General features: G+C 40.5%; 1 protein-coding gene across 10 annotated transcripts in view; it reads left to right on the plus strand.

Annotated features, from left to right (window-relative positions):
- The window catches only part of LOC117329254 (thymosin beta-like), a 68551-nt gene that overhangs the window by 51826 nt on the left and 3229 nt on the right, over nucleotides 1-13496 (plus strand). For 4 of the 10 annotated variants that reach the window (XM_033887104.1, XM_033887107.1, XM_033887102.1 and 1 more), the window contains 6 exons: nucleotides 6219-6332; nucleotides 7036-7233; nucleotides 7618-7734; nucleotides 9681-9794; nucleotides 12690-12803; nucleotides 13197-13310. In XM_033887104.1, the coding sequence (XP_033742995.1) occupies nucleotides 6219-6332; nucleotides 7036-7233; nucleotides 7618-7734; nucleotides 9681-9794; nucleotides 12690-12803; nucleotides 13197-13310 (771 nt within the window). Of the gene's footprint in view, nucleotides 1-105; nucleotides 220-6218; nucleotides 6333-7035; nucleotides 7234-7617; nucleotides 7735-9680; nucleotides 9795-12689; nucleotides 12804-13196; nucleotides 13311-13496 lie in introns of all 10 variants that reach the window. The other 6 variants (XM_033887103.1, XM_033887100.1, XM_033887105.1 and 3 more) reach the window with 2 other exon arrangements.

Genomic DNA, 13496 nt, shown 5'->3' on the forward strand with positions numbered 1-13496 from the left:
GATCGCATCTGCACAGGGGCTTGTATAATCCATGTATATTTCATAATCTAAAATGCTGCACAGGGGCTTGTATATATTCCATGTATCTCCTGCATGTTCCTGTAGTGTTAGAGGAGGAGAAGGCACGTCATATTCACCTGGTCAATATTTCCGGCTTCCCTAGAAAAGACCTCAAGCAAACACCCCTGAATGAGAAGTCAACTTTGCCTGATGTCTGTAGTAGGTACCGCGGCTAGTGATAAAAGGTGTAACAATGTTGTGATGAAACCTGACGTACAATTAAGTAAAAATGCATTGAAGGAGAATTCCCCCCTCATCCGAACTTTAGTGACGGATGAGGAGGATTCTTTGAGAATCAGCCTGAAGGCTGAGGGGGTAACATGGCATGTTATGCTTGTATGCGCACGCACACGCTCCATTCATAGAGCTGAAAATATGCAAATTAGGCCGTATATAACCCACGCACGTGAGCGAGGCCACCATCTTTTAAAGCCCAAAGGCAAAATCAGCTGTTGACAAAGTCTGGGCGGGACATGAGGAGGGAGAGAAAGTTACCCCCTCAGCCTTCAGGCTGATTCTCAAAGAATCCTCCTCATCCGTCACTAAAGTTCGGATGAGGGGGGAATTCTTTTCCGAATAGCCTTCAGGCTTTCGGGGGTAACATGGCAAGTTCAAAGTTTGTCAACATCTGATTAAGCTTGCAGCAAAATCATAAAACAAAACTCAAGACACATATGTCATTCTCAAATATAAATGTAATTCCATCAAAACCCAAATAAGATACAAATCATGTACATGTAGATCTCTGATCCAAAATAGAACTTGCAAAGTTTTTCTCACGTGCCAACACATTGGTATCGCGATGGTAAAACTTGCCAAAAGTACTGGCAGACGCCCAGTTAGCCGTACGCAAAATGTCCTCCATAGGTACGCCACATGCATACGCAGCTGAGGTTGAGGCACCCCTAACAGAATGCGCCTTGAAACAGTTGTCCACTCCAGCAGTATGAAGGACGGATTTTACCCATCGGGCAAGAGTGGAAGCTGAGACCGCCTCAAAAGTTTTAAAGGATACAAAGAGTTTCCTACTCTTCCTCCTATCCTTGGTAGCCTTTAAATAGCTCTCCAAGGTAGACACAACACAAAGTTTAACATCAACAAATTTAAAAAGTTTCAGAGTTTGACCTAAATGACCTGGTCGCGACGTTTTCAACAAATCTTTGATCACAAAGGTATAGCTACTACCATCTGCAGATTGATGCATATAGTCAATGTCTAGGGCACCCAGAGTTTGTACTCTCTGTGCCGTCGTCAAGGCCACTAGAGTCACTAACTTCATAGACAAATCTCGTAGGGAAATATCCGTCCCACTAGGAAGAGATTGAATATAGTTCAACACCAACGATACGTCCCATGTCCCGACATAACGAGGTAGAGGTGGATTCCTGTTGAAAAGGCCTTTCATCACACGTGAAATCAAGACACTATCCTTACATGCCTGCACACCACACATTTGCAAAGTCTGTGATAACATCGAACGGTGAGTGTTGATGACACTGTATGATTTACCCAAATCCGCCAAATAAAGCAGATAATTCACTATGTCTTTTTCAGTCGCTTTGTGGAAATCAATCCTCCGTTGATTACACCAATTTCTCCACCGTTTCCGTCCCAGGTTGTAAGCCTTGTTGGTGCCAGGTCTCCATGACTGTAGGACCGCCGTACCAACGTCTGCTGATAAGCCCTTCTTCTCCAGCGCTTCCCTGATACAACACACACGATCAGGTTGAGGGACCTGAAAAGAGGATGCAGAGAATGGTCATGTGGGAGAAAAACTAAATCTTTCCACTTTGGCAACCTGGCCGGAGTCTCAACAATAAGATCTAACAAAATTGGGAACCATGGCTGAGTACTCCAGTTTGGCACCACAATGATAGCTTTATCAACACAATCATGCTGTACCTTCTGTAAAACCCTCAATATCAAACAAAACGGTGGAAACAAATATGGCGAAAACCCTGCCCATGACAAGGTAAAAGCATCCACCACCTCTGATCCTGGATCATGATTCCAAGAAACATACCTGGACAACTTAAAATTTAATCTAGTTGCAAATAAATCTATATCGGGTTTGAAAAAGTGATTCACAATCCTGTCAAAGACTCTAGGGTTCAGACTCCACTCTGTTTGTCTATTGAAGTTCCTAGACAGATAATCAGCCTCAATATTCTCAACCCCAGGTATATGACTAGCTGACAAAACTATATCTCTCTCCTGACACCAAATCCATATGCTCTTAGACAAAATAAACAGACTTGATTTAGATCCTCCAAGATTGTTAATGTATGAAATTGCTGTGGTATTATCTGATCTAACAGCAACATGAACATCAACCATGGTTTTGCAGAAAGATAACAACGCCAGCTGTATGGCTTTCAGTTCTAGGAAATTTATGAAATGTTTTGATTCCTCAACTGACCACCGGCCACCGATGGAGATACCATCCATGACTGCACCCCATCCTTCTAAAGATGCATCTGTAGTAACAACCACAGCAGGGTCCTTGTATCTAATGGGCTTACCATTAAGTCTCACAACGTTCTCCTGCCACCATACAATCTCACTAACACTATCTGTAGACAGAGAAACTGATGAGTCATAGTCCCCATCTGAAAGTACTAGAGCATGCCTCCATGCCTCTATAATAAAATGGGCCCAGTAACACTGCCCTAAACGAGGATGTGATGTAACCTATCAGAGAGGCTAGCTTACGAATAGAAACATTCTCCTTAGTCCTCACATCTTCACATATCGACAAAAGTTTAGCCATCTTACTCTCTGGCAGAAAGACCTTAAAGTTCACTGAGTCAATGATATACCCCAAATGAGTAATGACCTGACAGGGGACCATAACTGACTTCTCTCGATTCACCTGAAAGCCCACTGCCTCTATGACAGACACAAGATTCTCGGTATCTACCTTACACTTAACCTGATCTGCTGCTTTTGTCAAAGAATCATCAATATAGTAGAATGTTATAACCCCTTGACTGCGGAGAAAACTATAAATGGGTTTGAGAATTTTGGTAAACACCCGAGGTGCACAAGCTATGCCAAATGGCAAAGCACAGAACTCATACAAAATGCCTCTCCATTGAAACCTCAAAAATTTTCTGTGGTGTTCAGCTATAGGGATACTAAAATATGCATCCTTTAAGTCAACTGAAGTAAAAAAATCATTTCTTTGAACTGATTGGAGAATAACTTCCAAAGTTTCCTGCTTGAAATGGTGATACTCAATGCAATCATTGAGATCTCTCAAGTTAATCACTGGCCGAAACTTGCCATTTTTCTTTTGAACCAAGAAAATATTAGAGATAAACTCACCGTGTTCATGTGTACATGGCTCGACTGCACCCTTCAGAATCATATCTCTAACCTCATTATCGACCAAAACTTGCTCATCCACAGAAAATTGTATAGGTTTAGGAACAGAGGCCTGTATAGGTTCAATGCCAAACTCTATTTCATAACCCTGAACTGCATTCAAAACCCATGGATCTGATGTTAGACCCTTCCACTGATGTAGAAAATGTTTTAATCTACCAGACGGTTTACTTACCGATACTTCTACTGACCAGACGCCTTGTGCTGGTTCTGGTTGGCATTGTTCATGTGGGCTGACCTTCTGCCTCGACGGAATCCGTTCGACCGGCCCCTGGGCCCTCCGGATCCTCGGCCCCGGCCCCAGTGGTTCTGCCCCCACTGGCCCTGCCAACCTCATCAAATGTCTTCGGCGCACCGAAATCTCATAGAAAACATTACACATGAGGCTTAACGAGTCCGAGAGAAGGCCTCTAGCGGCCCCCGTATCAAAAGTCTTCGACCTCAAACTCTCCACTAGTTGGATAATCGGCACCATACCATGTCCAAGTAGTTTTTGAATTTCCTGTAGGGAAACATCCCTAGTCCTAGTCTGACCACCTAAGAAATTCCACACCTCACCATTCGTTTTCGGTGGAATAAACGCTTCAACGTTTCGAGGAATCTTATATTTCTCTGTGAGAGCGGACACGTCCGCTTTTGCCCTCACCGCCGTGGTGACACTCGTGGCAACCTTCTCAGACTGAATGGCCGGTCCGAGTTTATGCTTATCATAAATGTCCGCTAATTGGAAGTCGAAGTCCTGTTCTTCGCCAATCTCAGAGACCTCGTCCCCCGAATCAAATAGTGATAAGTTAGCCCCAGACAACGTCTGAGCTGCCGGCGTTTCTCCTTCCTCCTCGAGGAAACCGGAAGTCAATGGCGGAGCCACGTCTCGCCTTTTCTCGTTATCTGCGATAACGGTGGTAAGGTTCTGAATGGCCGTCAGAACTGAGTCCAACTTACCTTGCTCATTCCCCTTGGCCTTTTTTGCGGCAGACTGCGTCTGCTTACCACCAGCCCGTTTTTTATTAGTAATTTTGACAGTCAACTTGTCTGCTTTAGTTTGTGTACGCGTACCCCGCGCCGGGGGTTTGCTGGGGCCGATATCTGGGTCATTCACAATGACCTCTGTCTCCACATGTCCGTGGCGGCCGCTGGCCGGTTTGGGACCCTCAAAGTCAAAATCCTCATCCCCCGAGTAACTCAGGGAGACGACATCGTCATCATACGAGTCGCCCATGATATAAGACCTAGAAAATGAAACAAACAACGTGAGTAGATAGGCACACCTGGAACACCAGCGGCAATGTAAAACCACACACGAACACCTTTACCTTCGCAAGGTAAGGATAAGCTACTTACCAAATAAAATGAATTCGACAAGTAGGAATAGAAACGAAAAAATTGAACAAAGACGTGTAATCAAATAACACGTCCGCACTCGTGCGCTCAAGCAAAAAAGATGGTGGCCTCGCTCACGTGCGTGGGTTATATACGGCCTAATTTGCATATTTTCAGCTCTATGAATGGAGCGTGTGCGTGCGCATACAAGCATAACATGCCATGTTACCCCCGAAAGCCTGAAGGCTATTCGGAAAAGAATCCCCAAGATGTTAACATTGAATTCCAATCTTCATTCGGCCCATTCCATATAACCGGTCCATCACCTTAACCCAGTATCAGTGTAAAGTGAGGATTGTACAGGTACAATACAAAATAGCACCTAGAATATTCACATCTTTACTGCACTACCTTTATTTGTTCTCTCTGTCTTTAATCTTCTGTCTTTATCACTGCAGTAGTTTCTATCCAGACTCTGGTACTAACACCTTTATGTTACTTGCTTCTTTAGAATTATTTACCAATGTAAAAATATAAGATCTGATTTTGATGCCCCTTCCCCATTGCTAATCATAAGGCTATGGAAGATATCAAAATTGTGGTGTATAAATAGAAACAAGGCTATTGTCATAGATGACTATCATGACTTATTGTTACACCTTATCACTAGCCACACCCTCTGGTGGCAATTTACGCTTTCATATTGTGCCACCTGGTGGTGAGTTACAAGTTTTATGTCTGATGTACTGCCACCTGGTGGTGAGTTATCATATGTCCGATGCAGGGCCACCTAGTGGTGAGTCACACTGAAATGAAGAGAGATATATACAGTAACAAGTTCTACCTTCTTGTGTCAGATCTGGTACCTCATTTGTACATTATATTTCAAGTTCCTATTTACTGGTTCTCAATGGCATATACATTGCTGAAGTAGATGAATTTTGATGTGTTGAAATATAAGATTCATTAACTGGTCTGTGGCAGGGAGTCCACCATTACATTAACAGGTCTGTGGCAGGGAGTCCACCATTACATTAACTGGTCTGTGGCAGGGAGTCCACCATTATATTAACTGGTCTGTGGCAGGGAGTCCACCATTACATTAACTGGTCTGTGGCAGGGAGTCCACCATTACATTAACTGGTCTGTGGCAGGGAGTCCACCATTACCTTAACTAGTAAATAGGAGATTTTCACACATCAAAATTATCTTCAGCAAGCAATGTATCAGCAATATTGAATGAAAAGGCTTTCAAAAACTAAGCTTGGGCTTCTTTCTATAATGATACTTTTATTAAAATCTGCAACCATATGATCACAACTATATGCTTGTTTAATAGATGATTGCAGGCTCCTATGTCATGGTGGATACTGCTTTGCTGTGCAGTGCCAGGCTTATAGAAGCTTTTATATATCAATTACCCAAACTGTGCATGTGTTCTTTGTCCCCAGCTATTAATCAGGAAAAGACTGAGACAGAACATAGAGAGAATTTGCAGAGGTTTGACAGGAACAGCCTAAAGAAATCCAGTCTAACAGAAAAAAATTCCCTCCCTGATGCCTGTGGTTAGTACCTAATCTGTGAAACTGTTCCGTATACAATACCTCTCGGGTCTTATTACCAATTTTTCCACCGACAACTCTTGTGAATTCCGACATCAGTTCAAGAGTTTACTGTGGTCGTTTATAGATCATCATTTTAAAACCATTATACATTTTATATATATATTATGTAAATTGCATTTAATACAAGCATTAACTTTAACATTAACTTTTACAGCTTTCAAGCACAGTGTACAATTTCATGTTTACTTTGCTATTGAATATTCTAAATAATATCATGGTGACTGATTGAAGAGTGCAGATTTTACGTTAAGTTTTCAACCCCCTTAAACGGAAATTTAGTATAGAAAATGCAGTATAGGAATCCTACAGTGACCGGGTACAATAGGTGTATCCATATTACTCCTTCCCTGCTGTGTCCCTGAGCTCCTTCAGCAGGATTTGTGATATTGATGATTGTGCATGTTGTTAGATAAGTTGGTGAAGTGGCTTGTAAACAAGCTATTTGAGGTTTTGTTGTGTAATATATACCACAAATGAGATACCACAAACCTGGATTGGACTTGTGAAACTTTTGTCACGAGCCTGCCACAATCAAGCAGAAAAAATTTATTTTAAGGATTTTTTCTCTGTGATATTACAACGAAAATTTACTGCTTCTCAAGATAGAGAGTTGTTTTAAAAATCTTTTATTTTTAACTTGTAGCTATCCAACAAGAGAAAACGGAGGTTGAACTCCGACAGAATGTAGAGAACTTCAATAAAGACGGCCTAAAACACGTGACACCATGCGAGAATGACCCTGTCACCGAGGCGAGACTTGTACACAACGTCAAAAAGTTTGATCCCTCCCAGCTCAAACACACAGAAACATCCGAGAAAAACCCACTCCCAGACCAGGACGGTTGGTATTAGGGTTGTAAGGGAACGCAACATCTCGGAGATTATATTGTTTAGGATTCTAAAAGGGCCACTCACAAAAGAAATAGTATCTACATAGAACCTAGTGGAGAACAAGTTTATCATGGCATATGGAATTATATCTTTGTTTGGTCTTTAACATTATCCTCGCAAGAAAATACATTTTAGAAACTAAACAGACAGCTAGCAGACAGGAAAAGCATCCAGTTTTATATCTGAAGGCAAACTGGCATTTTCTTTTAGTTTTATCAATCACCATATATCATGATTGGTTTTTAGAGAAACTTGGGAAAAAGCATTGATTTGACTGTGTCTTTCTCCATAAGTCAGACTTGTGTTTTAATACTGTGTTCTGTTGCCTTTTCAGCCATCATGGAGGAGAAGAAAGAGCAGACTTTTAGAAAATCTGTGACAGACTTTGATAAAACGGGCCTGAAACACACTGACACAGTGGAGAAACAGGCTGGTCTTCCTGGTGCCAAAGGTTGGTTGTGTTGTTATATGTAGTGTGGGTGGTCAGGTGGCACATTAGTAACACACTTGCCTTTCACCTAGATAACAGGGTTACGAGTCCCTGGGTATGGGTCACCTGCCTGACCACGTGGGTTTTCCCTGGGTATGGGTCACCTGCCTGACCACGTGGGTTTTCCCTGGGTATGGGTCACCTGCCTGACCACGTGGGTTTTCCCTGGGTATGGGTCACCTGCCTGACCACGTGGGTTTTCCCTGGGTATGGGTCACCTGCCTGACCATGCGGGTTTTCCCTGGGTATGGGTCACCTGCCTGACCCCGCGGGTTTTCCCTGGGTATGGATCACCTGCCTGACCACGTGGGTTTTCCCTGGGTATGGGTCACCTGCCTGACCACGCGGGTTTTCCCAGGGTATGGGTCACCTGCCTGACCACGCGGGTTTTCCCAGGGTATGGGTCACCTGCCTGACCACGCGGGTTTTCCCTGGGTATCCCAGTTTTCTCCTACACTAAGACCCCTTGCATGCTTCCATCAGGGCCAACAAACATGATTGATAGAGGTTATAACTTCTTGTACAATGATTGTAAAATAAAGAATATGTAGTTACTAGTATATTATATTATAGGGGCCGCGGTTGCCGAGTGGTTAAGGTGTCCCAACACTTTAACACTAGCCCTCCACCTCTGGGTTGCGAGTTCGAAACCTACGTGGGGCAGTTGCCAGGTACTGACCGTAGGCCGGTGGTTTTTCTCCGGGTACTCCCGCTTTCCTCCACCTCCAAAACCTGGCACGTTCTTAAATGACCATGGCTGTTAATAGGACGTTAAACAAAAACAAACCAAACCAAACCAACATTATATTATAGGGTAAAGAAAAGCAATCCAAAACACATACACCAATTGCGTTTTGCCAGTACGAGGATATTATAGTGTAAAATCTGCCTATCCCGAACAGGCTCATTTTTGTATACCGGAACGACTTCACATCAGTTTAACCTTCGTTAAAATGATTCCTAGTGGAGGAAAAGCATTGTCATGGTTATTGAATTTTTGAAGATGGTGGTAATAGATTATAATATGAATATTAAATTTCAACCTTCGCCGTCAGCCAAGATGATGATTTTCTTTATGACGGTGATAAAGCTATTGTACATAGTATGTCTACTGTGAGTATGACTATATACTGGTGTTTCTTATTAAGCCCATGTCTGGTCATAAGCCCATGCATGGTCATAAGCCCATGCATGGTAATAAGCCCATGTCTGGTAATAAGCCCATTCTTGTCAATAAACCTATGCCTAGCAATATCTATGCCTAGTAGTAAGCCTATGTTTGTCAATAAACCCATGTCTGGTAATAAGCCCATACCTGGTAATAAGTCTATATCTGGTAATAAGTCTATATCTGGTAATAAGCCCATACCTGGTAATAAGCCCATGTCTGGTAATAGGCCTATGCCTGGTAATAGGCCCATGTCTGGTAATAGGCCCATGTCTGGTAATAAGCCTATGCTTGGTAATAGGCCCATGTCTGGTAATAAGCCTATGCCTGGTAATAGGCCCATGTCTGGTAATAAGCCTATGCTTGGTGATAAGTCAATGTCTGGTAATAAGCCCATGCCTGGTAATAGGCCCATGTCTGGTAATAAGCCCATGCCTGGTAATAGGCCCATGTCTGGTAATAAGCCTATGCTTGGTGATAAGCCCATACCTGGTAATAAGCCTATGCTTGGTGATAAGTCAATGTCTGGTAGTAAGCTTAAGCCTGCCCCTGTCTATTGCAGTTTAATCAAAATGTTAACAAATACTGTTTCATTGTCCTGCAATATGCCCTCTCACTACATTAAATAAATTTATGCATTGGCCCCTGACCTTATTACAGGATAAATGTGTCAATCTTGCTGTAGTACTCCTCTCTGGATATTAGTTATCAGCATTGTTGTTATTTTTAAATTTCATAGAAATTGCAGAAGAGAAACAAGACGAAGGACTAAAGACAGCTATCAAGACATTTTCTCGTGAAAGTCTGAAACAGTCAAACACAGCTGAAAAAGTTGTACTTCCTGATGTAGAAGGTAAGACTTGTTAGATTATTAGATTTGAACTCTAGCTTCCTTTGATAGTCATTTAAAACAAACAAAAATGGATGAATGTTGAAGTGAAATTTCTTTTAGAAACTAACAAAAAATATTCAAAAGGTATGAACGATAAACTTATATATCCATCATAATCAATAGATAAGATACTTCTGAGCAGAAAAAAAGAGGAAGGGATTATAAGGAGAGTTTATTAGGATACTCCAGGGCAGAAAAAAGTGCAAGGGATTATAAGTCATGTGTAGTTATGTGTATCATATATACTACTAAATGTGATGTGTTTGATGTGTACTATAACAATGACATTTGTTTGATGTGGTGAGTTTATGAGTAAAGCACAGTTAAAGTTATCTGACCAAGTCAGCCAGAACAACAGGAAGGAAGGTAGTTTCCTGAGTACGGATATTAATTGAAGACCTGACGGAATCCGGTTCCTGTGGAATGTTTCATATCCATGACAACTTGTTCAATGTGTCCTCAAAAGAAGTCTAGATTGAAAGCTTTATATATTAAATTTAATTTAATTTTGAATTTTTGATTATGCTTGAAATCAAATATTGCCCATTCTTAGTGAAAGTTTGAGGTGACGGAGAATTAAGAGTTGTTTCCCTTAGTTTAATAATGCTTCCTACTGGTGCATGAACATGCATTGTCAAAATTACTCCTATACGTATATGAGGTCTTATTCCACCTGATTACATTGGTGGATACTGCGACCTCATATCCCATCAACGTGTTTTTCTTGTAGCTGCCAGCGCCCTGATTCTGGGGCGTGACAAAAAAGTGTCATAAACCATCTAAAATGATCATTCGTGTTAACAAATATGTGTACGCTTACTTGTTGATGAAGTAGCAATCCATTTATGCACAAATTGTTGATGGACACCTCTTAAATATAATTATATCCACAATAATTCACTTGCAACCTACTGTGTTCAAATATTGGGTCACTAAAACAACTTTGCTGTTCCGGTTATTATAAAATACGGAATGCTAATAAAACGGGAAACGTAGCATAATATTTTCACAGCGTTTCGTTTGTTTCGTCTATTTCAACTCCATATTTGGATAAACCGGAAATAACCTCGAGAGGTCACAATCAAAACAAGTATGGCGGTACAATGTATATACAAATGGGACCTACGCTTAAACGACAAAAGAGGCTACTAATCACTGATCTTTGATATAGATATGGACACACGTTGTGTGACTGTGTATTTATGATAGATAAATAGAATAAGGTAGGTCAGATCATATGAAATGTGAGTAAAGATAACTTTTAAACGACTTTAATTAGGTGGGTCACAGCAACAGGTTTTATGTGCGGTGGTGATTAGAGGTTACATGACAGCCTGTCAAAAGTTTCCTGTCGTGTAAACCTCTAATATTATTGGAGTATGTCAAAATATGAAATGATAAGGGAGATTTGGAGCAGGTGTCCATGGAAATGCTAAGCTTTGTGGCATGGCTTCTTAACCTGGTATCCTGTATGCATGCATGATGCATGCAGTTGTATGCATTTTCATGCACATCACTTTCTCAATATTTTTCTGCATCTAAGAACATGTACTAATTATAGACCAGCTACATCAGCATCACGAGGAAAGTATCGAGATAAAAAGATAGATTTCATTTACAGGTAGAACTGTTACAGTTTTGTTTCAATTAAATTTCACAAACTTTTTAAATTGTCTTATAATTTAAGGAATACTGTCCAAACTTGGCCCTGGTATATATATACCACTACGTGACTGTAAAAGGTCACTATTCCAGATCCCACTTAGGTGGTTTTCTTCCTTAAACTTTAAATGTATAATTTGTGCGACGAGGTATCAAATTATTGGTGAATTTTAGTTTGAAACCTTGACAGACCTAAGTTGTTAATGTTGTTGGATTGGTCCTATATATAAAGCTAGTGTCCAGTATACACATGTCTGTCCTTGTTTGGTCAGTGATCCAGGCAGAGAAGAGACAGGAAGCATTGAAGACATCCATCAAGGAGTTCAGTCACAACAAACTCAAACGATCTCACACTTATGAAAAGTATAGTTTGCCTACCTGGAGTGGTAATTAACATTGTCAGATTCATTTATGTAGCATGGATCTGTACTTACCTTATTCTTTAATGAGATTGCTGTTTCTATTTAACTGTAATCATCATATCCTTGATGTCTTGCAGTGCAACTTTTGATATTCTAGTCTGCTGCAAATGTGGGAAGTAATTCTATGATGAACAGGTGTCCCTCCTGATGGATTTTCTTAGTTGTTTCTATACCTTTCTCTTGAAATGTTTGCCGAACTTCTCTCACTCATCAGAACTATTCATAACATCCTTGTATATGGGCAGCATGACTATATATTGGAATGCTATACTACTATATCACTGTACGATTGAGAACGAGGATTGCAGGGGAAGTATTTCTGATGCAATCTCTCATCCCTTGAGAATCTTCCAGCTATTCCTTCTCCCAGGAAGGAGAAAGTCTGGCTCTATGATCTGTAGGCAGTAAAAAGAGATATGAATATGTGAACCAAGATTATGTTTAAGAGAGGAATGTGCCAAGGGAGATAACTCACAGAAATGGAAACATGATAGATGTAACAACAGAATAGCAACAAGATCCAGGTCAATTACAGGAATTGTTGTTTTGTGATTCAAATTTATTTTAGTCTGTAGCTTTTTGATAGCTCAAGAAATAGATCCATCAGTGTCACCAATATTTCACACTGTCATGAGTTTCCACAATTCATCAGTTCATTCCAGGGCTTCATGGATACCACAATACTAACATTGATATATATCTTTTGTATTTATATGTGTAGTAAATACAGCAAACTTGAAGGAGAATATAGATTAACATTCTTCTGTTGCAGCCATTAGCCTGGAGAAACAAGAGGCAGAATTCAGAAAGTCGCTAACAGACTTTGACAAAGCCAAGCTTGCAAAAACCCAAATAAAAGAGAAAAATCCTCTCCCTGACCCAGCAGGTATTATCACTTGTCAGGATTGATTTCAATATAAATCACCGAATATTACTGTTGAATGTCTCCAATTCTGTGATAGAAAAGTTACCATTGAATTTTTAACAAATTTTGTATATGATTTCATTTTTAACATGTTTAAAACTGCACATTTTAAGCTGCTACTATCTCTTTTATACTTACCAGATTTTAAGAATAATATCTATGTCTGTTTGCAAATAGGGCCAAAAATCATAAGTCCTACATAGAGATAATTGGCTTTTATGGCCAAGACAAGTTTCAGTTAACTCTTAATACTTCCACATTATAGACAGCTTTTAACGAGATCTTGGAACAGATTATACTATGGTTGTTTTGGGACCTTTACATTGTCGTACTAAGCAATCTTCTGTTTTGCAGCAATAGAGTCCGAGAAGAAAGAAATGGAGCATCAAAACTGTATCAAAAATTTCAAAAAGGATGGTATGAAACGTACTGATGTCCGCGAGAAGAATAGGCTACCCTCTCAAGAAGGTATGTACATAGATTCGCTCCATATGCAGCCATATTTGAAGGGTGAAACTGAGACAATAGCCTTGTTCCCAAATTCATTTATCTACCATCCATTACAATCATGTTTGTCTCAATTGTGGCCATAGTAAGTGGTAAGTCAGGTCAAAAGTATAAGTTTTTCCAGAAAAATTATTTATTTGTTTTGTT

The sequence above is a fragment of the Pecten maximus genome, chromosome 6 (genome assembly GCF_902652985.1).
Source record: "Pecten maximus chromosome 6, xPecMax1.1, whole genome shotgun sequence".
In the NCBI taxonomy this organism is placed as follows: Eukaryota; Metazoa; Mollusca; class Bivalvia; order Pectinida; family Pectinidae; genus Pecten; species Pecten maximus.